The sequence below is a fragment of the Sapajus apella genome, unplaced genomic scaffold, assembly GCF_009761245.1.
Source record: "Sapajus apella isolate SASKATOON/1434 unplaced genomic scaffold, GSC_monkey_1.0 scaffold89, whole genome shotgun sequence".
NCBI classification, from domain to species: Eukaryota; Metazoa; Chordata; class Mammalia; order Primates; family Cebidae; genus Sapajus; species Sapajus apella.
The window spans coordinates 1,955,534-1,981,456 of record NW_022437029.1 but is presented as its reverse complement, the minus strand read 5'-3'; the positions used below and the strand labels follow the sequence as shown (position 1 = coordinate 1,981,456).

The window sequence follows — 25,923 nt, the reverse complement described above, 5'->3', positions numbered from 1 at the left end:
ACTTCAAAACCCCATCCTCTGCAACTCCAAGAAGCCTTCAACAGACCTCTTAGACCTCGCTCAATGACCTACTCGGGAATCCCACAATGCCCTGTATCTGTGTTCATCATTACATCCATGTCTCTCTCTCCCATCAGTTGAGTCTCTGAGGACAAGGACCACCTCAGTGTCAGGTACATGGTCATGATGAAAATGTGTACACATAACCAAAGGAAGGAAGGATGACAAAATCTGTCCAGCACTTGGAGCCTGAAGAGGGCTAAGTACGTTTTCTGCATCATCTCCAGGGCTGCTGCACCCCCATAGCCCCAAGGGGCCAGCACGCACCTCTCAGCCAGCGTCTGCTGCTCATTGATGCCCACGTTGAAGAGGACGGGTTGCACCCGCAGCAGCATGCCGCTCTGGATCTCCCGGGGCAGGGCATCAAACAGCGGGCCCGGCAGAGGGACCCGCACATTAAACCCGTCGCTGGAAAAAGGCAGAGAGAGGGAGAGCAGTGTGAAGCCAGAGGGCCACCGAGCAGACCACAGTGCCTGGGCTGGCCCTCTGGCTCAGTGATGGCCAAACTGCCAACCACAGACCTTTAAGGGAGTGGCAGTAGGGGGCTGTAATCAGAGCATTTAATAGAATGAAATAGGATTAAAAAAATTCAGAAGTAAGAGCACATTCCCTGAGATAACCAAACATGGAAACTGTTCTCTGGCTCAGAGAATTAAACCAACACTCTACCGATTTCCTGTGATGACGGGCAGCATGTCCACGGAGGCGCTGGAAGTGGCCTGAGTAACTTTGAAGGTCACGTTCCTTAAGTCCATGATCCCAAGGCTCATGTCCTCCAGCATTGCCAGCTCCTCACCTGGACATGAGAGATGGGCGGGGCTGTCAAGCAGAGGGCCCTGCTACTCTCCCCAGAGTCTTGGCAGAAGGCGCCAAGCTCAGGCCTGGCTGTAACAGGAGGGGTGCCAGGTGTGGCTCTGGTGGAGGGGGAGCTTCTTCCCCTGCAACTTGCCCCTCTGTGAGTCAACAGCACTACTGAAATCCCATAGCCACATCAAAACATGCAGCTGGTGGAAACACACGCCATCATTTCCCACCCTTTCTTGGGCAAGCACAGGACTGCAGAGAGGGATACAGAAATACATAAACTCAGAAAACAAAGCCAGCTCTTGAAACACAGAAAGAGAGATGCTAAAGCAGCTTTGCTGTGGCTAGACCCTCCCATAACACAGGGCTTGATATCTATTCGATGTCCTCAATTTCCAAAGATTAACAAATACTTGCTATCATCTTCTCAGAAGGAATAAATAATAAACAAGGGTAGAAAGAAGAGAGCCTTTTTGGAGGGCAATCTGGAAATATCTATTGAATTTAAAAATATTTTTACCCTCTGACCCAGCAACTCTCCTTCCAGTCATTCAGTAGCTGCAGAAACAGGCCCACAAGTGCCTTGTGCACAGATGCCACTGCTGCACTGATGTTTCAGAAACAACCCAATGTTCAACAGGAAGTTTACTGGTTAGTAATTAGCATCCATCCTCAACCAGAAACAACAGCAAGCCAAACCAAGGTGTGTGTGTGTGTGTGTCTAACTGCCGGGACTGCCATCTGGCCCATTGTCATATATTTTGGATTTATTTCAATCAGCACACATTACTGGTATAGTGAGAAAAATACCTAGCAAGAAAGGATAGAAACCACACACCAAGTGGGGCTCCCACTCCTGACCCGGGTGCCTCACCGTAGGTGCTCAGCAGGCTCTCGAACTGGGCCAGCAGCCCAATGGTGTACAGCTGCCGCAGGAAGCCATCGTCATGCAGGCAGTTCCTCAGCTTGATGATGAAGCCGCAGATGAGGGCAGTCAGCTGTGGGAGCATGGGGTGAAGTGGTTCAGGGTCAGATGCCTGCTCACCAAATGGCAGTCAGATCATGCACAGCCCCACCCCACCCACCCACCTCCCTCTGCTGCCACTGCTCACAGGGGCTTCCGGGGCACCTGTTGTCCCTCTGGAAGCCCAGATGGGGCATGCCCTGGCCTTGGGAAGACACCTGACACTCTGGGCTTGCTACTTCTGCCGTTCCCAAAGTGAGTGTGGTTTTGGCTCAGCTTCTGACCTGACCTATACTTGGGGTTATTTCTGAGCTGGAACGTTGTGGAAGCCCATAATTAATTACTCACGTGAAAGGGTCTATCTACTCATAGAGCCATACCACCCCTAGCTGGAAACTGAGTTAACCGCAGCAAAAGACAGAAGTGAGAGACAAGAGGGTCACTCAAAAGTTTCCCTACTGGGAGATTTTCTGGGGGATGAAACAGGACTCCCCAGGATGGGTGGGGGAACCTGCAGAGAACCAGCCCAACCCCCAATCACTATTCATTTTACCAATTTGATTACTGGAAACTATTAAATTTGTTTCATTCATTTCAAGGCTTCACTTCTCTCAACAATGAGTCTTGTAACAAGCCACAGCACTAAGGCACCTACTGTTTCATGAACAATGTTTGCACCGACAGCAAACACCCATGTTGCCTTCACTAAATTCCTGTGCAGTAAAAAACCAAAAGGCAGCAAAGAAGCCTGCGCCACTCATGCCCTCACTACCTCCTGGGCACAAAATTGGCAGACTCTGCAGGTGCCAGTTCCTTGGGAGAAGCAAGGATGGGCTGCCAGGGTAGCTTTCCTGCCTATGTTGAAATTTAGACCTCTCTATTGAATAACCTTTAAAGCAACCACCGGGAGGAATTATGGCCATCTGGGGTTTTTTACAAGTGAAGCGAAGAGGGAAGGGCTTCCTAAGCCTGTCTTTTCTGAGCTGAGAGGTGCTCGTGGCCTCCCTTGGGGTGTTCCCGGGGCTTACAGTCTGGCAGAAGACCACGTCACGGCGGTACTGCAGGCTCAGGTAGGTGGCTATGGTGGGCGCGCTGTCCTGCATGAGCAGGAATACCATGGCCTTCTTGGCCTTGTCACTCATCATGGCCACACAGTCAGTGAGAGTGGTCAGCAGCGGGTAAAGGGCTTCACTCCATTCACCTGGGGCACAAGTGAAGGGGTCATCACAGTAAGAAAGCGAGATTTTAAGAATTAGGTTCTGGCAATTTAACAAGTCACTTGGCCCCTAACCACTGCAGTCTTCCCACTCCCCCATCTCCACCCCATCTTCTAGCTCTGGGTGGAACCAACCCAGTCTCTAGCCCTCTAGCCTAGCTCTTTCCAGCAAACTCAAACATCAGTTCTACTCCGGTAGCACCAACACATGCCTGATCTCCGGAACCTGTTGGGGACCCTGGACAGAAATACTCAAGACAATGCCTCTGGAGAAAAATAACAAAAAAGCTTCTGCGGGTCATGACAAAGTCAGAAAATGCTTCTGTCCACAGAGACCCATCTCCTTCCACAGCACTGTAGCACCTCAACCCGGAGAGGAAGGACACCAAAAGATTCTCTAAGCTCCCTTCTCTTGACCCGGGTATGAAGTCAAGTCAGAGGCTTCTCTGCCCTTGCCCAGTCTTGTGTGCAACTGTGTTCAATTCTCATCTTGCACACCTGGAGGAGGACTATTCCTCACAGCTCCCGAGTTTTCAGCCCTCAGGACGGCCCCTTCTTGCACTCACTTTTTCCGTGCCCCCACCTTCCTTCCACAGTGCTATTTTTTTCTTTTAGCTTAGTTTTCTTTTAGGAATATAGGGAAACTTTGACCCTGTACCAAAACAACGTTTTAAAAATAGAACCTCAAAGGAGAAAAACAGGGTGAATGATATTTTGGGTTTTGACTCTTTTTCCTTCCTATTTAGAAGACATTTAAAAGAGAAGACAGGCTCTCATTAAGGTTATATTTGTAACAGGTCACTAAGACCAGAAATAGGCATTTGATCATCATCACTCAGTGAATCCACCACACCAAACATGGTGAGAAGCTGTGGAGTGAAGCCTGGGCAGTGCACGCCCTCAGGGTGAGGGTTTGAGCCACAGTATGCACCAGCCCACATCATGGCACTCAAGAAGGCCATGGGCTGTGGGAGCTGTGCGGCTGCTAGAGGGTAACCTCTGTCTTAGACAAACAGAATCTCAGAGACTGAGAGAAGGGCAGCTTGGCTCTGTTCTCTCAAGCTAAATGGTTAGCACTTCACTGAGAAACAAACCTAAAGAAATACATGAAACATGCAAAAGAATTCCCTACAGTGTTTGGTTAATGCAAATTTTGAAGTACACGTAGCAGCTCAGAAGTTGGAGGTGACCTAACTGTACATGCAGGCACACTAACTGTTTGTGGACAGGATTTGTAACTGTAATGAAAAAGGCAGGCTTAAATTTAGAAAGCCCACAGCAGCGAGGTCTTAGCAAATGAATCATGGTGACGAAGAATACTGGACTGAGAGGTAGAAAATGTTGGGTCCTGGCCCCAGCCACTGCTGAGCAGTGGTGACCACAGACAAGGTTCTCGACCCCTCAGCCATGTGGGTCCTTTTTTATAAAACGAGAGAGAGGCACTAGATAATGTCCGAGTCTCTTTCCTCCACGAAGTTCTCAGAGACCGTGTTTTTGTTTCTTTGAAGAATTCTGTTGAATGTATGCCAATTTTTGAAGTGCCCGTCAAAAATGCCAATGGCAAGCAGGTTTTTGTAGCCAAACAATTTGGGGAAAGGTAGGCAGTCATTAAGACTACGCTTCACTAAGAAGTACATGCTCTTAAAGCAAATGTTGTCAATTTTACTTGGCTTTTCTAGCTATCATGCATACCATGAAAAATCATGATTATTTTAATCTGAAAATGATCAAAATATACAAGTGGTCTTACTTGACTAAGAAAGCTCTCTCCATACAACCTTTTCACTTTGCCTATTTCTCTTTAAATTCCTATAAGAATGATTGCTTTGCTACATTAGGAAAAAAATGAAAAAAAAAAAAAAAAATGTAGTAGGCCGGGCACGGTGGCTCATGCCTATAATCTCAGCACTTTGGGAGACTGAGGTGGGTGGATAGTGAGGTCAAGAGGTTGAGACCATCCTGGCCAACATGGTGAAACCCCATCTCTACTAAAAATACAAAAATTAGCCGGGTGTTTGGCACGTGCTGGTAGTCCCAGCTACTCGGGAGGCTGAGGTGGAAGAATCGCTTGAACCCAGGAGGTGGAGGTTGCAGTGAGCTGACACTGTGCCACTGTGCTCCAGCCTGGTGACAGAGCAAGGCTCCATCTCAAAAAAAAAAAAAAAAAAAAAAAAAATTGTAGTATAGGAAGAATGGCTAAAAAGCACTAAGATGTTTATCCTGGAAAAGTGGAGATATGGAACTTAGTAGAAGTTGAGTGTGGCATCTGCCCAGAGAAGGCTCAGACATGTCTGGAACAATTTTTTAAAATGTCAAACAAAATTTATTTCTTGGGCAGTAACATTATTTCTACCCAGGATCTAATGAAGTAAAGGCACCTGGGACGCTGGACTCAGTGAAGGGTTTATACTCTGCTTCCTTCACCGAGACAGCTTTGCTATGAAAAAATATCAGCTCAATGGAACAATGTCCTGAGTGACATCACTGACCCATGTTTTTGTGGAAAGTTCCTTATCTAGCTCCTAACCTGTAATGTTTGCAGACTGGTAGTGAATTCATGGGTCATACTAATTTAGATAACTTTGAAGAGCACTTTCAAATCTGTACTTTGCTTCTGCATTTTCCCCTCATTAGTAGGGGTGGGAGAAAGGGAGAGTGTGTATGTCTTTGTAAGTGTATATGTTGTAGCCCATATTAAATGCAGTTCTACAGGAAAAGCCAAAAGAACCCCTTGCAGGGGCCATTTTAGTCCATCAGCATCAACTATGGAAAAGCCATCAGTGCTTCTAGAAATGGCCCAGCTGACACACAACAAAGAAGGCTCTACCGGCCAGGCATAGTCTTGTGTGCTGTCCGGGGACCCACGAGACTTCCCATTAGTTCTGCAACCCTCGGGTGCCCAGAACTGAGAAGACTCCCTGAGCTTCTGTGGGGGTAGGTGCACACACCACCAGCCCTCTTCTGGTCCTAACTGCTGCGTGTAGCCCCAGGCTTCAGCACCGCTGAGGCTCAGGCAACACTCAGCTCGATCTGAAGGCAATGGCCAGCCATGGAGGTCAGGTGAGGAGGCCTGAGAATGAGGCATGGGCCCAGGAGAGGCAATGGAGGAGACCAAGGTCAACTGTTTGTACATCTACCAAGGCCTGATCAAGGCAATACTGACTTTCTGGGAAAGAGAAACTGTAAAGGGTTTGAAAGCAACCTAGGAGAGTATGATGTGTCCAATCAGATTAGCCTGCCAATGAGCTAACTTCAAAGAGCGCCCTGGGGTTGCTGCCAGGAGCCGCCATAGTATGCTGACTCACAGGGCTGTATGGGTGGACAGGCTTCACCAGCAATGCACAGGAATAGCTTATTAGCCTAGTAAATCCCACAGTCATGGACTCGCTGCATTCTAGACATCAAGCAAGTATCCTGCTGTCATATTTATTACCAGTCAGAATATGCAAGCAATAGACTGACCATGCAGCTGATTTTTGGAATGTCAGAAAAAGAAAGTCAAATCATATTCTTTGGGGGACTCATGCTCAAAACCACAAGCCATACCCAGGAAACTCAGTATGAACTAGATCAGGGGTCAGCACACATTTTCTGTAAAGAGCTATACAGTAAATATTTTAGGCTTTGAAGACCATGGGTTCTCTGCGGCAACCAACTCAACTCTTGCATTGCTGTAGAGGCAGCCATAGACAATACATTAACAAGTGGGTAAGATTAGTTTCCAACAAAACATGATTTACAAGAGCAGGCTGTAGACAAGATTTAGCTCAGAGCTGTAGCTTGCCAACCCCTGAACTAGAACTGTAAACACTGGTTTCTACATGCAAATGCAGCAAAGAGATTACATTTCTGGCACTAACTCCAACTGAGGCCCATCACAATGTCTGATAAAAATTCTAAAACTGCACCCAGAAAGTCCAAATGTGTACCTCCCTACCTCAGGAAGCCCAATGCACTCATCTAGAAAGGCTTTAGAATGTAAGAGTAAAACAAATACATGTGGTAGGTCTGCCTCAGGCCACAATTTCCTCAGCCAAACTGGTCCCTCATCAAACCTGCGAGAAGTGTTATATGCCTCACAATGAAGGAGGTCCTGGAATACTTTCCCATCTCTGGGACCATAAGGCAATCTTTGGTAATTTAGCTACAAAACACTACCTGAGTATTAATTAAAAGGGCATCGGCAGGAGCCTTGAACGGAAACCACGTACCTGGGCTGGACTCTTCAGGAGGGGGACTGCAATCTGCACAGAAATGGAGGGCGACATGGATGATTAAGCACACAGTTCAAACCAAGCAACTCAGTCTCAGAGCAGCTGCATCAGCAGCTTGCAGTAAGGTGGCTAACAAACAGAGAAGAGGTCTGGGTGCCTGGCTGCCTCTTCCCCAAGAAGGCTCATGAAAGTACTCCGGCTGCTCCGAGGCAACCAAACCCTCTCAGTGATAAACAATGATCGATTCCCCAGCTTAAACATTCATGTTGCTGATACTTCAACATAAAATGCTCTTCGGGATGTGCGATCTAGCTTATTACAATGTGATAAATGCCACAGAAAAAAGCACCCACATAAATCACATTGTAGTGGCAGAGCCTCACTTTGACTTGCAGCATCTGGAAGCAAACTTGTAAGGAGAGAGACTGACCAGTACATGGAGTGTTCCCCAGTCAGGCCTACCGCTCTGATTTACTGGGGAAGCCTGGGCTCTGCATCAACTGCTGAGATCCAAAATGTTAAGATCCAGGAATGAAACCAGTACACCAAAAAATAAATCTATGCCAATTTTCCAAATTTAAATCAAATGTTAGGTTTTGTGATTTAGGGGTAGTCTCCAATTAGAATGTCCCTTCAGGTCCTCAAAGAATACCAATTTTGATTCCATTTCACCTATACTAAGTCACACTGGGATGTGCTTATTTCAATTTTCTATTCCCTTAAAAACTAAAATTTCAAGTTAACTGGGTGCAACATCTAACAGAAAACAAGTTTGATAAAAGAATCATGGAAGAAAACGTTTATGTTACTTTATGTCTGAGCTTTTCAGTTCAAAGAATGTCTTCAGGATGTGGAGATGAGGTGGTCTCAGATCCCCAAGAACAGCTGGAACCAGCTTTATGGGGATTTTACAACCTAGGTTGTAAAGAAGGGGCAAAGGATCCTTCCTCTTTAATTGTTTTTGGAAGTGACTTTTCAAATTGGCAAAGGGGAAAGAGAATACAAAGTCATCTGTAAGTTCAAGAGTTCGACCTCTTCATTAGAACCCAGATACCCTAGCTGGGTACAGTGGCTCACACCTGTAATCCCAGCACTTTGGGAGGCTGAGGCAAGTGGATCTTCTGAGGTCGGGAGTTTGAGACCAGCCTGACCAACATAGAGCAACCCAATCTCTACTAAAAAATACAAAACTAGCCGGGTATGCTGGCACATGACTGTAATCCCAGCTACTTGGGAGGCTGAAGCAGGAGAATCACTTGAACCTGGGAGGTGGAGGTTGCGGTGAGCTGAGGTCGTGCCACTGTACTCCAGCATGGGCAACAAGAGCGAAACTCCATCTCAAAACAAAACAAACAAACAAAAAGAACCCAGATACCTGAGACCATCTTGCTAACAAAGACAGAAACCCACAGTAGTGTTGAGTGATTCAGAATCATGGCACTTACATAATGGTCTGCTAATCAGGTTATGCAAGGCCTTGAAAAAATACAGATTTTTGCCTCCCCACAACTCCTCTTCTAGGATTCTGAGTCTGTGAAAGAGGAGGAAGGTCTAGGAGCCTGTTTTATGAGCTTCTGTGGTTATCCCAAACAGTTGGTTTGGGACCATTCCTGTGAAGGCATCAGCAATTAAACCCAATTTGCTAAATTCATCTTTTAAGCCAAGGGGAGAAAGAGCGGGTCTTCTCTGGTACTCTTAGAATAATGGCTTGTAACTTGTCTTAGGTCATGGAGTTAAGGATAGATAACCACTCTGGACTTAAGGGGTACAAGAACCTGGGGTGTACCCACAGACCCCAGACTAAAAAAAACTTGGTCTGAGTGTCTCTGGGTATGAGGAGAGCAACAGTCTGTACATGAAGAAGCGGGTAGAAGCCACCAAATCCTGGTGGGGCAATGGCGGTGCGCCGTGGCAGGCGGGGGTGGAGGGGTGCGGGAGACTTTTGGAGAGATGAGAAAGAGGGAAGTCTGAGAAGCCTCTGTGGTTTTGGCTGGCAGGGACTTGTCAGTGAGTCCCCAACCAAGCTTTGGCCCTGGGTGACCCTCACCTGCCAGACAGGGCTCTCTGATCAGGGCTGGGCAGCTCTGAGGCAGGGTAGCTCCTTGGTGAAAAATAAAACCAAGGACCTAGGACAGGGTAGAGAACTGGAATGAAAAGTGATGATGCCTTTTGGAGCAGTACAGAGTTATTCTTATATAATAAATATGTTGGTGTGAACATACTTGCTCATTAAGCCAAAACAATGGCTCCAGTAACTTGGAATGGTATAAAAAGTCATGACATACCCAAGGCATGGCACTGCGGACAAGACTCACCAAAAGATACAGCTCGCTGTCTGGTTCTTTCTGATCCTCCTGCTTAACTGAGGACTGAACAGCTTCCTGGCTATGCTAAAGATGTTTAAATTAAGGACTGTCCACAGATAATTTGGTGGCATATGGTTTCATGTTTCTCTGAGTACTGATCAGCAGAGTTAGACTCTCTCAAATGTAAGTTTCACATTCTCATTATTATAACAGCTGATTTTTATGGCACACACACAAGTCAAACCCTAAATAGCATACATAAATGCTCATTTAAATAACTTTAAAACTGAATAAAAATGTATCTATATTTAAACAATACAGGATGTGCCTAGAAAAAAATATGACACTTAAGTTAGGGATATAATCCCATCTGATGAAATAAACTAGCTCTCACATTTAAAACAGCCAATAAATTACTCTTTTCATATCTGCAGAAAAATGCAAAATCACAAACAAGATAATAAAGCAAAAAGACAAATAACGAACTTTCTGAAAATTTTAAAAAGGAACATGATTTACATAAAAAAGAGAACAAGAATAGAGACAAAACAGTTCCATGAACCAATCACAGGTGTGGGGAAGTGAAACTATAATCCCTCATAGATGGAGAGATGGGTGACGTGACAACTGTCGAGACAGAGGCTCAAGTGAGACAGTGCCCTGGAAACAGACTGCAGGCAGAGTAAAGAGGCGAAGGGCATCTTATAACCTGATGGGGGATTTGCCAAGAGGCTCTGACCAAGAAGCACGCTTACATCTTGAATGGAAGTTCCCCAATTCAGAATTTAAAAGCCCTCATCACATGACGCCTAATCCCAGCACATCTGGGCCTTACCCACTATGGCTTAAAACTCCCACAGGAGAACAAAAAGGAGGCAGAAACTAGGTCTGCGGGCAAGTCTCATCTGCCTAGCCTGTAACTCTCCAGCTCTTATGGGAAAAGGCGGGAGCACCTTAGTTGCAGGGACCAAGGACCCGCTTATTAGAAAGCACCCATTTCCCAGCTTTGAGGCCATCTTTCTGACAGTGTCCTGGTATGCTGTGTCTCTGCAGACATGAGACTGTTCAGAAGTGTGCTGCTTCATGCCAATGTCCTACCCTGAAGGGTCCTGCCAAACTACCCCGACTCAGCCCACCAGAAGCCCAGGAACAGGGTCCCACTCTCTGACTGTGTTACCAAGTCCCAAGGCAACATTCCTCTGCTGGATAAGAGTGCTCAGCCAATGCCAACCAGCTTTTAGACATGTCCACTGGATGAGAGCCAATATCTCTCATCCAGCTGTGTCCCTGCACAATTCCCCTTTCCCTTTCATTCTATCAATTCCTAATGCCATAGACAATCACATCAGAAAAGCATCTGCAACCTGGCCTCCTTCAGGTTCTCGGATTGCTTTACAAACCTGAAAGGCCCAGGAGCCCAACCCTTACAGCCATGGTAATGTGTCCCAGGAGCACCCTGAGATTCTGACTGGCAGAGATACAGAATCACACACAGGCTCCAGTTACATGGAAAGTCAACCACCGAGTCTACTCTCACTGCCCAATGCTCCAGGCACTGGGATGCCCCTGCTCCACCTGGCAGCCCTCCCTGCAGTCTGCATGGGAGAGGAGGGCATGGAGTCAGAGACACAGACAAACGGAAGCAGCACAGAGTGAAGTGAAGGCAGCGTGGAGGAAGCATGGATGCATACGCACGTGTGGTCAGGTGAGGATGGCATGCAGCGGAGGGCATGGTGGAGGGGCATGACGAGGAGGGGACATCACAGAAGGGGTCTTCTGGTCTGATCCAGTAGGCGTGGTTGTCCCGGTTACCTTTCTTGCTAGTACAGCTTCCTGCACAGGGGAAAACATCCTCACAGCCCTCGCCATGCAGCCGCTCCTTCTGCAACAGCTTGTCCACACGCTGAATGATGCACTCCAGGCTCTTGTCCACATTCAGCCACACTTTCTCCTTCCAAATCAAAGAGGCTTGTGTGGGTCAGCTTTCCCAAACAGAAACACAAACAGAACACAAACAAATCGCCCTCCATGGATCCGCTGCCCTAGGCTTCCACACTTACTAAAATATCTCAAAGTTTAGAAATATAAAGATGATTCTTAATTCCCCATTAAAGTTTTATTTGCTTTTCAATGAGGAATCAATGTCCTGCGGCCACTGTTTTTAGAGTTTGGGATCTGTTTGCTAGTGACTCTTCTGGAGGCTAGGTGTGGCTCCAGCACTGCCTGAAGGGCACTGCAGACCTCCTACAACTATCACACGCAGACAGGATGGAGGCCTCCCCTTTGATGGAAGGGAATGGAAATTTGGGATAGGAGAGGTGGGGAGGAGGTGAGGGGCGTCTGGGAATGATTTGCAGAAACACACACAGCCTATAGGAAGGCACTTTGCTGCTGATTAATAGTTCAGTACTTGCAGGACAATGCCTGTAAGCAGTAGTCCCAATAAATGGCAAAAACAAGTTGTACAATGTGTCACTCCCTCAAGAAACACAGAACCTCTCCCAGTGCCAATTCTGTGAGGCACAATAATGTGATGTAATGTCAGGGCAAGCAGCTTCAAAATCCACACCCACTTGCCCCAGCACCGAGCTCCCACATCCCCAAATACACATAGCCCTGGAAAATCTAACAGCACACAGAGCACTGAGGAAGCAAGAGAGGGCTGACTGCTCTCAAGCACTCCAAGGCCACAGAAGGCACAGGCAGCAGGGGAAGGAGAGAAGATCTCCAACAGGGCAAAGGCTCAGAAGGAAAACCCACTTCTCTTTCTCTCCATCCAGGTCTGAGACTGGCCCTGCCTCCAGCACAGACCTGCCCCAATCTGGACACAAGGGTTTGAAAATAGTCTCCCTCCCTGCATCATGAGCCAAGGAGCCATACAGGAAGGAAACCTGGGGTTTGTTCACAGCAGCCAAATCTTGAGGCACCTTGAAGAGGCAGAGACTGGCAACAGTCTTTGTGGTTTCCAACCCACGTCCAGCAGTGGGATGACAGCCACAGCAGCAGACTCACCCACTCCTCCTCGTGCCAGTCCACCTGCAGGGAAGATCGGCTGTTTCTCCCCGTCCACCGGGCCATGAGGGTGTCCTGGTCATTTCTAAGCATCACCTGCTCCTCCTCAGTCGAGGTGGGGGAGGCCTTGGAGGCAATGTAGTCAGGCCGCGCGGCATTCAGCCCATGGATGGAGTTGGCCAGCAGCTTGCAGTCGCAGACCGTGACCAGCTGCCGTGTCTGCAGGTGTATGTAAACCAAGGCTGCTGAGTCCAGGCCAGGGGCTGGGGAGGCCCCTGCCTTATCTCAGAAATGGAGAATGGGCCTAAGGCCCAGCAATGCATCCCTCTGCCTTTCTCCATAGGGTAAAGCAACTGAAGGGCTGCATCCCTCAGGATGTCTAAATACAAAGACTACCATGTGGCCCACTTGGGCTGAATCTTAGCAAGAATTTCCTACCAAGGAAGAGGAGAGGAGGCTGAGAAACCTCTGATATCCTCTGATCCCTGCCTGCCTCTGACCTGTGATTGCTAGGGAAGGGGCCTACAGAGACAGCTCACTGCCCCAGCTTTGACAGACTTCCTGGCCTGTCCTCCACCTTCCAGGGTGCAAGTGTCCAGGGTTTAGGCCTTACTTTGGTTCAACTGTGGAAGTCTTATCTTTTGCTCCTCAGGATCTAATAGCTCAAGTTCTGGGCTCTGGGTAGCTGGATTCGTGGCACATGTTTGGTTTTGGAGAATTCTGCATGCAACACAGGATCTGTGGTTCATAATGTTACTGCTGACAACTACATCTTTCCTTTTCAGTAGATCTAATCCCCACCTCTCACTCTTTATGCTCTCTGTCCACCAGGCCATGAAGGTGTCCTGATCATTTATGCTGTGTGAACATTTTATGTTGTATGAACACATGTGAAGGATATAACACATTCTGGTCAAGAACAGCAGCTCAACAGCAAAGTGTCAGTGAGGAGGTGTAGTTGGAATCTGTATGTGTGTGTGTGTGTGTGTGTGAGCGTGTGTTTGTGCACTGAGAGGGAGACTGAGTAATGGGAAAAAGCATTATCCATCAAAAGGATCTGATACAGCCACTTCCTCAGTATGAATTAATACTTATATTTTTTTAAATCAGGATCAAGTTATGGCTAAGTAGAAGCTGGTTTACTGACTATACATAAGCAAGTAAAATTATATTGTTCTTATCTCATGTCTGTATGATAGCTCAGTTTCTGTTTTCAAATTCAACTACAATAGAACTGTGGCAAAAAAAAAAAAAAAGTGCTGGTGAGGCTGTTACTGAGAAAGCAGTGGAACTGTATCAGCCCCAACAAAATGAGCCCTATGGACTTGCTGAAGGGCACATGTACCTGAAGCTGCACCTAAGAGTCATGAGCCCTGGGCTCTGCCCTTGGCCTGTCCAGCTCTGTGGACAAATCATGAAACCTCCCTGGGCCTTTGTGGGAAATAGACGTAAGGTAGACCTTCAAAGTCATCCCAATGTCACTCTCTTTGTGGACCACCTTAGATATACCTGGGCTGCCCAGTGGCTTCCAGAAACTCAAGGAAACTCCGCAGTCCACATGCAACAGGGCACCCCTCCTACCTTGTCTGCCAAGATGGCGAGTGTCCTCTCAAGGCCAGTGGCAGACCTGTCCTTGGCTGCCCTTGAGAGCCGCTCTGCGTAGTAACTAACTTGGGTTTTCAGGGTGTTGATCTGGGCAATGATCTCCTTGGCTCTGACGACATCCTGTGGTATGTAGATTATGGACTGGCAGCCAGAAGATGTACTGAAAAGTAAGAACAGATTCTAAGGGATTCTCCAGAATCTGAAAAGGATGACAGCATCATCCCAACCCCAGCCACAATTAACCCTAAGATGAAGTGTTCTATGACTCAGGGATGTTCTCCTAGGTTACTCTAGTTGTTGATAAGCAAAGTATATCTTACGAGATTCTTTCTGGCTATGTGGCAGAAGCTTGAAATATTAAACTATGACTCGGTCTTTCGGCTGTATTTGCACGTACCTGTATTTTTACTTGTATATTTAAATGTGTGACAGGTATTGAACAATCATATCTCATAATCACCCAAATGATCGTAAGCTTTCACCTCAGAACCTCATGTATTAACTTATAAGCAGTCCTTAAGTGGAGACATGGAGGCCCTTTACAGAAGAGGTCGGGTTATCACAGTGTAGCAGAGACTGCAGTGGGTGTTGGCCTTTGTCCCCAAACAACCAAAACCTATTTCTTCATTTGGTCAATCAGGAATTCAAGCTCCTTGTAAACACACCCATCTTTGTTCTTCCTCTCACTTCTGACCCCAGTAGTCCCTAGAAAATTGGGTTTCCTTTCCCTTTCCTTCGCTCTAGGACTTCCCTACTTTGAAAAATAACCATCAAATGAAGAGAAAGTGGAGAATGTGGCAATCCAGAGGTGAAGCCAGACTCCTCAGTGGCTTTGAAACTTTCGCTTTCCCTCCTTCCCACCTCTTCACCACCAAGCAGCGTGTGTGTCTAGGGATCTGATATCAAGCCTACAGCCCAGCCCCTCCCAGAACAATCAAGAGGCACTGAAGGACCAACTTCAAGTCTCCTTGCTGTGGGGGCTGACCAGTGTGTTGGGTCCAACTAAATAGTGATGATAAATTGCATGTCTCTTAGCCAGGATCCCAATCAATTCAATATTATAAAATTATTTTTCAGACCATGAGGAAGTTGAAGAAAGCAGGAAGAAGTGCAAGCCACGAATGCAGAGGTCTCCTCCTAAAATTTGAAACTGTGGGCTCTGGCTGGAATGGGTGTCCCTTCTCTCATGGGATGAGGGGTCCTGACTGGTCCCTAAAGGGCTGCCCTTTGAATTCTGGGGAAGAGCAAGAAAGAGGAGGAGTGAGGGCACCTCTCACCACACCCTCCATCACTTCCCCTGGAGATGAGGGTCACCTTGGTCAGGGCTGAGAACCTTCCCCATTGGCCCCTCTCCAGGGAAGTCCCAAAGTGTGACATCACGAAACCACTATTGCCCCTTGCCTTGCTGGATTATGGGGCAAACATGCAAAAACCGAAAACCAAAGCACCCCAGAAAGAAACACCACCACAACAGGCTCACACGCCACAATAAAAAACAATGGATGTACCAGAAGCCCATGCAGCAGACCGCAATCAAGCCTGCGGGCACAACAGGAGTCATTCCACAGCACAATATACACACGACTACTTTCCAATCTGCAATCACTCTTCCAAATGAATAGCTGCCTTCTAAGATCATTTCGTCTTAAAAATACCATCTCAAAATAGGATTTAAAAAAATCAATTCGGCCAAGCATGGTAGCCTATAATTCCAGCACTTTGGTAGGCCAAGGTGGAAGGACTGTTTGAGCCCAGGAGTTCAAAACTAGCCTGGGCAACATAGTGAGACCCCATCTTTACAAAAAATGTAAAAATTAGCCAGGCATGGTAACTTATACTTGTGGTTCCAGCTACTTAGGAGTCTGAGGCAGGATGGTCAACTGAGCCCAGGAGTTTGAGGCTACAGTGAGTTATGATGGTGCCAATGTACTCCAGCCTGGGTGACAGAGCAAGACCCAGGCTCCAAAAAAAGTGGGGAGGGGGGAGGAATTTTCCCAGGTCCCCAATATTTAGAGAACTTATGTAAAATGTGCTGTATGTAGATCTACTACTGTTTAAAAAGGTGACTGTGTATTCTTCAACAAATATATACCCTCTGCCCAGGCCAAGAGAAAAGCACCACCCTATACTTGCCCTGTGTTCTCATAAGTCATGTTTAATGATGGTACCTGGGACTCATGCATGGGACATACATGGCAGGGGCAACAAAAGGCAAATTTCAAAGAGGTGTTGTTTAAGATGATGAGGAAAATACAAGTATGTGTGCTCAACTACCTAGTTTTAAAAACCAGGAGGCCATATGAAGGCGGTAGGATGGAGGTGTAGACATGAAGCCCAGGGCAGCCCCAAAAGGCAGTCTCCTAGGTATGGCCCTTGGACTTTGCATTAGGCCCCTACCCCAGACCTGGACCTACCCAGAGCTGGAGTTATGGGCTAAACTGAAGATGCCACAAGTGCATAAGGTCTTGTAGCACTGGCCAGGAACCACTGGTAACTATGCAGCAACAGCCACTCTGAATATTAGAAGAGCAGGATCACCTCTGCAGAGGCTGAGCTCCCTGGAGCTGGGTTCTGTAAAGGCAGGAGGATTGGGAGGCTGCGTCCTCTCCGCCTGGGGTTTAGTCTCTCACAGTCTCCAGGCAGGGACACTCCTTCTGCTTATAACCCTCCCCACTCCATTTCCTCCCCGCTTCAGGGACAGTCTTGTATATGGGGAGCAGGGAGCAGAGGGGGAAGGGGTAACCAGGCCCAGATTGGGCTATGGAGGGTCCTCAGAGGGAACTCAGGAACTAAGAAAGTTCCCCAGGAACAAAGGTCAACCCGAAACACCTGGGTTGGGATTTACCAAGGAGCAGGCCTTGGGGGCAGCTGGGCCTTTGGCTCTCCCCTTTCATTCCCCTTCTTCTGCACCCCTAGACTCAACCCCCAAGTACTTTATTTGTCTCGTTATGGGAAAGATCAGGCCTTGAAAGAGGCCCCAGTAGAGAAAAGTCAGGGAGGGGAGGCTGAGAGGCCACTTCCACAGAAGTAGCATGGGTCTCCTCCATTAGAGAGGCAGGTGCAGCAGCAGCAACCATCCCTAGATGCCCTCCTCCCTCCCTTGTACCTAAAGTACCCCCAGGGAAAAGGACCCCCAGGGGGAATCTGAGATGCCTCAGCCCCATGGGTCTCAGGCTCTGAGGCAGCAGCATTTCTTGAGGGGCTAAAGGTGCCTCTGAATAAAGCACCACTGTAGAGTCCATGTTATGGGCCTGGGGCAGCAGTAAGGAAGCCCAGGCAGCAGACACCGAGGTTTCTAACTGCCATCTAATTATCTGGTGGAAAAAGTCACTCAGTTGTATTAAATCTTGGTTTGCACCCACCCTGAGGGTTAAAACTGACCCCAGTAACAGTGTTATTAAAATCTGCATAAATTAATGAGTATCATGAAGATGTAGGCTGGCTTCATTCATACTAGAGGTAATAGTGAAGTGAAAACTGGAAAGCCACAAGGATTCCTGTATAAGAAGACAGAAAGGAGTTCCCAGCTGCACCCAGAGGCTGACGTGAGAACCCAGCACCCAGTGGCTTCCTGGGTCAGGCCCTTCCTCTTCCTGAGAGAAGGAGAACTAGGTCCTTTCTCAGAGTGAGCATAGCAACACCCAGCTGCCAAGTTTTAAAGGTAAAACGGCAGACTGGAGATTGGCTATTCATTATTAAAGAACATTGCAGTTGGAAGAGAGAACTGTCTACGAGGTGTGTAACTAGGAACCATGGCAGCACCGTGGGAAGCCGGCACGAGGCGGGGTGGGGATGGCACAAGCTTTCTCTGCATGAGGGTGAGACCCAAACAGACACTCTCTCCACAGACAGAAAACTCACCAACACTCCTCAAAACTGCTAAAGAAAAGAACCAAAATGAAATATTAGCAGTTTGTTAGCAAATACCAAATGCAAAAACAAAAAATTAAAAAGCCAAGTTACTTTTGTCAAAATACTTAACATTATTTGTTGAGGTCCCAACTACAGGGATGACTAGAATTATGAGCCCAATGTGCTTATTCCTTAGAGCAGCGTCACCGCCTGTACTCAAGCCCCAGGGAGACATCCCGCCTCGACATCCCGCCTCGGGCCAAGTTACCTCTTCATTTAAAGGAACGTTCAAATCATGAAAACTGTATCTATAAGTGGCTTGATGGCATTAGTAGGAAATCAAATAGAAACTTACATATTTGAAAAATACTAAAGAGGTATTAAGAAATAAATTCTAAATTTAACATGCAGAGTTAACAGGAATCAAAACTCCATGCCTCCTAGGAAAAAGACATCCAGGAGGCCCCCTTCTTGACTGCCCACACAGAGTGACTGTGCATCCTCCTTCAGGGCCCCAAGCCACGTCAAGCTGCACGCTCACACTCTCCACAGGGCAACATGCAATGGAGCAACAGACACGCTTTCTGGCTGGCTGTGCAGAGCTGCGGTGGGCACAGGAAGCTGCGTCTTCTTCCTATTTCCCAAAGGGACACTGGAGTCAGCGAATCCTAAGGCAGGTCTGGTTACCTGGTTTGTCTGCTTACGGAAGTGCCCTTGGGAATGAATCAGGCTCAAGTAGGTTGTCTGGGGGCCTGAATTCCCCTTCCCTGTTTATCCTCCCATCTCCAGGACTGACTAGGCTCTGGGCTAGCCCCAAGTAGCCTGTGCACATATCTGAATGGTGACTTCTCACAGGGCATGCTCTTCTGTTCCCTGTTCAGCCATCCAGCCTTGCCCATAATCAGTGATGCCCCTAGCTGCCTCCCTGACCCCCTCAGCCACTGATCTGACCTTTCGCCTCCTTCCTGCTCCAGTCCAGAGTCAGTTTTCTCAAGTCACGTCCTGACTTCCAGCCACAGCAGCATAGTCAGGTGCCGACCACCAGTTCCATGGCATGAACCAGAGCTCTTGGCCTGACCATCCACAGGATTCTCATGATGCTCCCTGGGCCTTTGCTCACCTTCCCTCAAGCTGCTCCATGCTTGCTTGCTGAGTCTGACCCTCCCCTCCCCAGCCCACATGCTGCAAAGGCTGTTGAGAGTTGCCTCTACTTGTTCCTTCCCACCTGAAACATCACTCCGCAGTCCCACCTCTTCTCCTGGCCCTTCTGATGAACTGCCTGCTCTTAACTCATTCCATCCTGTCAAAACCCTGCTCTGGCACTGTCTTCCTCTCATTCACCTTACCTCACCCACTTTTGTCTTTCCTATAAGCCCAAACACATGCTAAGTCATAATTATTCTCCCTAAACCAGAGACCTCATGCTACTTCCTCTATTTTCCAGTCACAGTCCAAGGACCTTATTGGTCATCTAGACTCATCATCCCCACTTCCCGAGCCAATGAAATCTTCACAGGTGATGCTCTGGAAGATCATCAATGCCTCCCGCACATCTAACAAAACAGCTTGGGTTTATTTCTGGCTCTCTCCCTCCTACCCCTGGGGGCTGGGTGGATGCCTTGCTCCATGTACCCCAGCATCCTCAGCATGCTTGTTTCGGGCTTGCTGATTTGTCTACTCCCAAGCAAGACCTAAGCCCTGTTTCAAGCTTGCTGACTTGTCTACTCCCAAGCAAGGCCCTAAGCCGCTGGAAACAGGCCTCCAGATCTGCTGGGCGCTGTAGCCCTGGTCACAGAGCAGGCTGGCGGCAAGTCTAGCCCTCTGACTTAGCTCTCCTCCCCTGGCACCGTGCACCTGGCCACATTTCACCACATGCACTGCTTCTGCCATGTCTTTGTATGAAACGACCTTCACTACTCTCACTACCTGGAAATTTCCTGCTCAGGACAGTAGCTCTGTACAGCCACCTGAATCTTTTAAAAACTAGGAATGTTTATCAATGCTTCTTCTAGGAAACAATGTGCTCCAGGCTTGATGCTTCAACTGACTGGCCAGGGACTCTAAAGGACACTGAGCCAGCAGAGTCCACACAGGGTGGCTGCCTGGAGCACCACTTCTGAGGTGGATCACAACCCACTTCTCATTTTGCAGGACAGGACCATTGATCCAGTGCCCTCATCATCCACCCTCAGTCACACACGCACAGAGCAGCACAGGCTCCATAAGGCAGCTCCTTCTGCCACGCAAAAGCAGGTCAGATGGCTGGATGTTTTAGCAGTCTTATTTTGATTTATTTTAAACTGAGAAAAGAAGCATCAGACAGCTGTACAAGGACCACGAACCCTCTCTGGCTACTTACTGTTTCTTGGTCTCTTCAAATTTGTGCAGCTTTTTGCGGAGACCTCCTGACTTAAAACCTTGGCAGTGTGCTGCTGGCGCCCCGATGGTGACGATGTCGTAGTTCTGATCTGAATGACAGAAAGCTCTCCTCCATTACTCTGGGCTCAGGCCTGTGGACGAGCCAGCTACAGGGATATGCACACAAGTCTGGAGTCCTGGCCCTCCAGCCCACTGCCGTACAGCCTTTGGTTCCCCCGATCCCACAGCCCAGGCTGCCCAAGGTCTGCTGGAGCCCAGTGCCATCACCTCAGCAAAAAGGGGTTCAAAACGTTTCAAGTGGAGCCACATGGGCTGCAGGAAGCCACCCAGCAACTCCTGTTTGCATCCTGCCTTGGGAAGAATGGCCGACAGGCAATTTTCTGCCACAGAAATACAAAGGGAAGCTGGAAGGAGGAGAGACAAAAGGAAGGGGTATGGGCTCTTAACAAAACCACCTTGTGACAAATCTCTCCTCTGAGCCACTTGGAACACACAGGGAAACTGGCAGATGTGGAGCACTCAGAGACCAAGTACCCAGAGAGAAAAGCAGCAAAATGTGATTCAGCAAGAGGGGGCAGAAAAAGAAGTACCTGATCCTCCATCGTCTTGAACTCTCATCCTTTGTATGTGCAAGTTTGTGGGAACAAATTCTAACTTTTTATCTGCTTTCAAACTGCTTGCTTTAAACGAGGGCCCTAAGAAATGGAATAGGAGAAGATAAAGGCCATCAGCATGCGTGCTGCATTCAGGAGTTGCAAGTAGAAAATGGAATTCAGAGGATGCTGTGCATATAAGCAGGTATGTATCGGCAGTGGCCTAGAAGGTTCTAAATTGCCATGAGCACATTTCATTTCCATGTGGCAGATGGGTGAGATGTCAAGGGCTGCCCACTGTCCAGGAGGCTGGTTCTGGTGTTCAGGTGGTGAATGGTGCCAGGGAGAACCAACTTCAAAAGGCTATGGGAACAATGCTCTGCCTTCAGTGACTCAGCTCTCTACTGAGAGATCTGATACAAAAAATGTGATTCTGTGCAGCACAATGTCGGCATTACCATAATAAGCAAAGGGGTCCATGCCAGAGACTGCCTGCTCTGACTTCAGAGACCGCCACCATCAAAGAACTAAGAATTTGGTTTGGCTAGAGCAATACATCTCAACTCCTGAAAGTGATCAAGAGGGCTTCTCATCCCCACAGGCCCATCAAGACGAACAAATGCAATACAGCATTGATTCCAGCCTTCTGACACACAAACGTCAATATGTTTCCCTGTTAACACTTGGTTGGTTAAGGAGGCTGGACACCATTTTATAACAAATATCCACAATCTTGTTTCTATATTCAGAATCTATAACTAATTAAATAGAGAATCACATGCCTACAAAATAAAGGGACTACGAATTAAACTGAAAACAAGAAGAGTGGAAGAAATAAAGATTTTATCTAGTGAAAACCATGAACTAATACAGCTAGCATATGAATCATAGACCAGCCACAGTGTGTCTCCCAGTTTGCCACAGGAGATGTTTTCTATGGCCTAACACCTAGGGTGCAGTCCACAGACTGCAGCATGAGCATCCAAGAGGCTGTGAGAAGCACACAATCCCAGACTGCCAATTTAACACAATTCTCAAGGGATCTGGGTGCACACTGACATCTGAGAAGCTCTGCTCTAGAAAATTCAAGGTTGTGTGGGTTTCATACTTTCCCAGGTAAGAGCCACCAGGCATGGGTGAGTCCCTCAGTTCCTTCCTGGGCAAATGCTGCCATTTCTCCTAGTCAGACCCTCTCTTCAGACTCACATCAAGCCTAGGCAACACCGCCTTGTCAGTCCTGCATTTGGTTTCTTCTCTTCCAAGTTCATAGACAGGTTCATATGTTCTGTGTCAAAACCACATTAAGGGCTTATGGTTGTCCTTAAACCCCTGAAATTCCATTATGTAGAGGAATCAAGGGGAAGAATCCAAAAATCAAGAATAATTCAAAATGCTAAAGCAATATATAGAGTAATGAAAAACCAAAAAATTCATTCCACTTGGAATAAAAAAGGAACAAGTTAAGAACAAATTTCTGAATCTGCCCTGAGAGCGTTTTGAAAATCAAATGGCATCTTTCAAGAAGAAATGGTGAGGTGTTCATTCATATTCCACTGTTTTTTAAGCCTTAAAATACAGAGCTCCCCCTTGACAATTTATATGTTTAATAAAAGTTATAATTTACTCTTTAAGCTGGGAAATCTAGAAAACTGCTTTGTTTCAACGTGAGGGCCTACATCCTCTTGGTCACTGTACTGACATTAGTTCAAGTTGAAGAAATAACATGAACCAGCAATAGCCGGTGATTTCACCTCCCCTAGATTTCATTCTACAGTGGCTATTTTGGTAGATGACACCATAGGAGGACTCTTCACTGCAATTCACAGATTTGTCTTTTTAATTAAGATCAGAAAAACCCATATTTGAAAGAATTCATACCTACATGAGAAGTTATTTTTAAAAATCCATTAAAGTGTCTGTCACTGGGAATGTGTAAGTGACCCTGTGTTCCAGGTCTCTGGCCGGGAAAGCAGCGTAAGTGAGTGTGTGTGGTGATGGGATGGGAATGCACCCACCTTTGTACTGATGGAGGTCAGTCAGGTTCTCCTGGTATGTGAGGATGATGGTCTGGTACTGGGTAACAATTTGGCGCCGGAGGCTCTCCCAGCAAGGGGACAGTTCCCCCAGCTCCTCCAGCTCACACACTCTGCAAGCAAGACAGAGATGCATCAGGCTGTGGGCTAACTGGTTTCCCTGAAGAGCCCCAAGAGGCCTACCCAGGACAACAGCATTTGCATGGGAAGTATCACAGATGCCCAGCGTGGGCCAGGACAATGGTTACACTGGCCGTCTAAAGAGAGACTGGGTGGCAGGGGAGGACAGACAGCTACATGAAAGGCAGACCACTGACCACACGGAAGTGTGTCTAGAGAAGCTTTTCACAGGAACTCAGTCGAATGTTCAAGGGAGACAATGTGGAGGTGGGCACAAGGTGACAGGCTGCTGGGGAGAAGATTTGCCCTGGTACTCTGGACACCTGCAGGTGACCTCAAGCACAGACTCAAACCACAGCCCACCTGAGTCTGGGCTAAACAATGATCCTCCCAGAACAGAGAAGACTGCAGGCTTGAGAGTAACCGTCCTGGGCCACTTCCCCTAGGAGGCTATCAGGACAGCATTTCTCAGGGCCTCCCAGGTTCTCCTGCGGTGTGGGCCCTCTGCTCTCCTCTTGAGAAGGGAGCCACAGAATCTAAAACCACTCAGCTGTAGCCTAGAGGTGGCACCTCAGCAGCGGAGTCCCACAAATTGTGCTGCAATCACAAGCCCTTCTGCCTCACTGCTATCCTTTTTGGGTATGGGACAAGGACTATGGGAGCTGGCAACTCTGGCTATTCTTCCTTCTGTGTCTAAGTAAGAGAGGAGCTGTCTGAGCCTAAAAGTGGCCCGCTGTGTCATTGTTGATGAAATCAGGCCTGACTTTGTCTTTATGTGTGTGTGTGACAGAGGCACAAAGTAACAGAAGGGGGAAGAGTAAGAGGAAGGAGAAGAGAAGAAAAAGAGGAATTGTTATCTCCAAAAAAAAATAAAAGCTGTGTAAGAACTGAAATATAAATTCCTTAGCTCAGCAATGAAGAATAGCTACACAATCATAACAGTGAAATCACAAGATGGATTTAAAACCAAAAAGGATAACCAAATTAGGAAAATGGGGACTGAGAAGGTATAAAAGGTCAAACCCTCAGCATAGAAAATTGGTAGCTAATCCCTGAAATTGATTAATGAAGAGAACCTTTTACACATATATTTAGAATTATATCAGTAAACACTAAAACTCTCAAAAAGTGATTGTTTCTGGGAAGTGGATCAGAAAGTAAAGCCCCAAGAGTTATGTTTTTAGTTAAAAACCTTTCAGCACTATTTGTTTTTATACTGCGCTCATGTTTTCCTTTGAGAAAGAAGAAAAGCTAAATTTTAGAAAAGTTCTTAGGAAATCTAACTTGTCTAAATTGTTTTAAAAAGCTGTACCATTTTATTATTATGAAAACAGCAAAGGACACCCAGAGCAGGTAGTAGGGCTATGTGGTCAGCCGGCCCCACGGCCTCAGGCCACTCTGAGAACAGCAGCTCTGTGTGCCAGGCTGCTGCTAGTTACTGTCTCTAGAATGTGTCTGCCCTGTGTTCATGTGACTGCTTTCTATGCTTCAGGTGTTAGCTTAATGTAATCATCTCACAGCGGCCAGCCCTGATCACGCTCTTTCTTCTCACAGCTCCCTTTTCACTTCCAGCACACGCTGAAGCATCTGGAGTTCCTGTGTGAGGTACCCAGTTCTGTTTCTGACCAACCCCACGTAAAGCTCACCAAGAAGCCTCCCACACTGAGAACAGTGCCTGACATGCGGTTGTTGCTTTAAAAAAAAAAAACAAAAAAACCATGAACTAAAGCACTTGTTAAATGAATCAACTCTTGCCCAGGCACAGTGGTTCATGCCTAGAAGTCCAGCTTTTTGGGAAGCCAAGGTGGGAGGATCGTTTGAGGCCAGGAGTTGGGGACCAGCCTAGGCAATATACCAAGACCTTGTGTCTACAACAAATGAAAAAATTAGCTGGGCATAGTGGCGTATGCTTGTAGTTCTATCTGCTCAGGAGGCTGAGGTAAGAAGATGGCTTGAGCCCAGGAGTCTCAGACTGCAGTGAGCTATGATGGTGCCGCTGCACTCCAGCCTCGGCGACAGAGCAACACCATCTCAAACAAACAAACAAAGTGAATAAACCCTTTAAAATTATAACATACCATGTAATGGGAAATTGAAACATGAAAACTGAAGATACATGGAAAAGTAGACTGTCATTACGTAAATATAGACAAATATGGGCAAAGCTGAAAGAAAATTTTTAAAATTAACTATTAAAAATATGTGCATAGATAGAGAAAGCAATTGGCAAAATATTAACAATTGGTGATTTTATGTGAAAAGTAACCTAGGTGCTCACTGCATTATTCTTGACCTTTAAGTTTGATTTTTCTTTTTCCCCAGATAAAATATTTAAACAAAATAACTCTTTGAAAACAGCAGGATTCTGGCTGCCTTGCTTTCTTTCACACTTCTGTTATATTGTGTTTATAATTAACATCACTTTCAGACAAGGAGAAATGACAATCTGAGACTACCCCCAAAGTTCCTGTGTTGGAAATTTCATCCTGAATGCCACAGTTTTGAGAAGTGGGGCCTTTAAGAGATGATGAGGTCATGAGGGCAGAGCTCTCATGAAAGGATTGATGTCATTATCACAGGAATGGGTTGGTTATTGCAAGAATGGGTTTGTTATAAAAGTAAGTTTGGCCTTCTCTCAAGAGCTCTCTTGCTACGTGATGCCTTCCATCACAGGACGATGTAGCATGAAGGCCCTCACAAGATGCCAGCACCATGTTTTTGGACTCCCAGTCTCCAGAACAAATATATTTTTAATCATTATAAGT

General features: G+C 47.0%; 1 protein-coding gene across 18 annotated transcripts in view; it reads right to left on the bottom strand.

Moving 5' to 3' along the window:
- Nucleotides 1-25,923, bottom strand: part of INPP4A (inositol polyphosphate-4-phosphatase type I A) — a 158,748-nt gene that overhangs the window by 27,925 nt on the left and 104,900 nt on the right. For 7 of the 18 annotated variants that reach the window (XM_032255365.1, XM_032255374.1, XM_032255369.1 and 4 more), the window contains 12 exons: nucleotides 23,021-23,151; nucleotides 21,003-21,107; nucleotides 20,393-20,501; nucleotides 18,043-18,060; nucleotides 14,158-14,341; nucleotides 12,577-12,795; nucleotides 11,260-11,515; nucleotides 7,256-7,288; nucleotides 2,857-3,029; nucleotides 1,739-1,862; nucleotides 730-856; nucleotides 328-468 (listed from right to left, as the gene is read on the bottom strand). In XM_032255365.1, the coding sequence (XP_032111256.1) occupies nucleotides 328-468; nucleotides 730-856; nucleotides 1,739-1,862; nucleotides 2,857-3,029; nucleotides 7,256-7,288; nucleotides 11,260-11,515; nucleotides 12,577-12,795; nucleotides 14,158-14,341; nucleotides 18,043-18,060; nucleotides 20,393-20,501; nucleotides 21,003-21,107; nucleotides 23,021-23,151 (1,620 nt within the window). The remainder of the gene's footprint in view (nucleotides 1-327; nucleotides 469-729; nucleotides 857-1,738; nucleotides 1,863-2,856; nucleotides 3,030-7,255; nucleotides 7,289-11,259; nucleotides 11,516-12,576; nucleotides 12,796-14,157; nucleotides 14,342-18,042; nucleotides 18,061-20,392; nucleotides 20,502-21,002; nucleotides 21,108-23,020; nucleotides 23,152-25,923) is intronic. The other 11 variants (XM_032255377.1, XM_032255380.1, XM_032255367.1 and 8 more) reach the window with 7 other exon arrangements.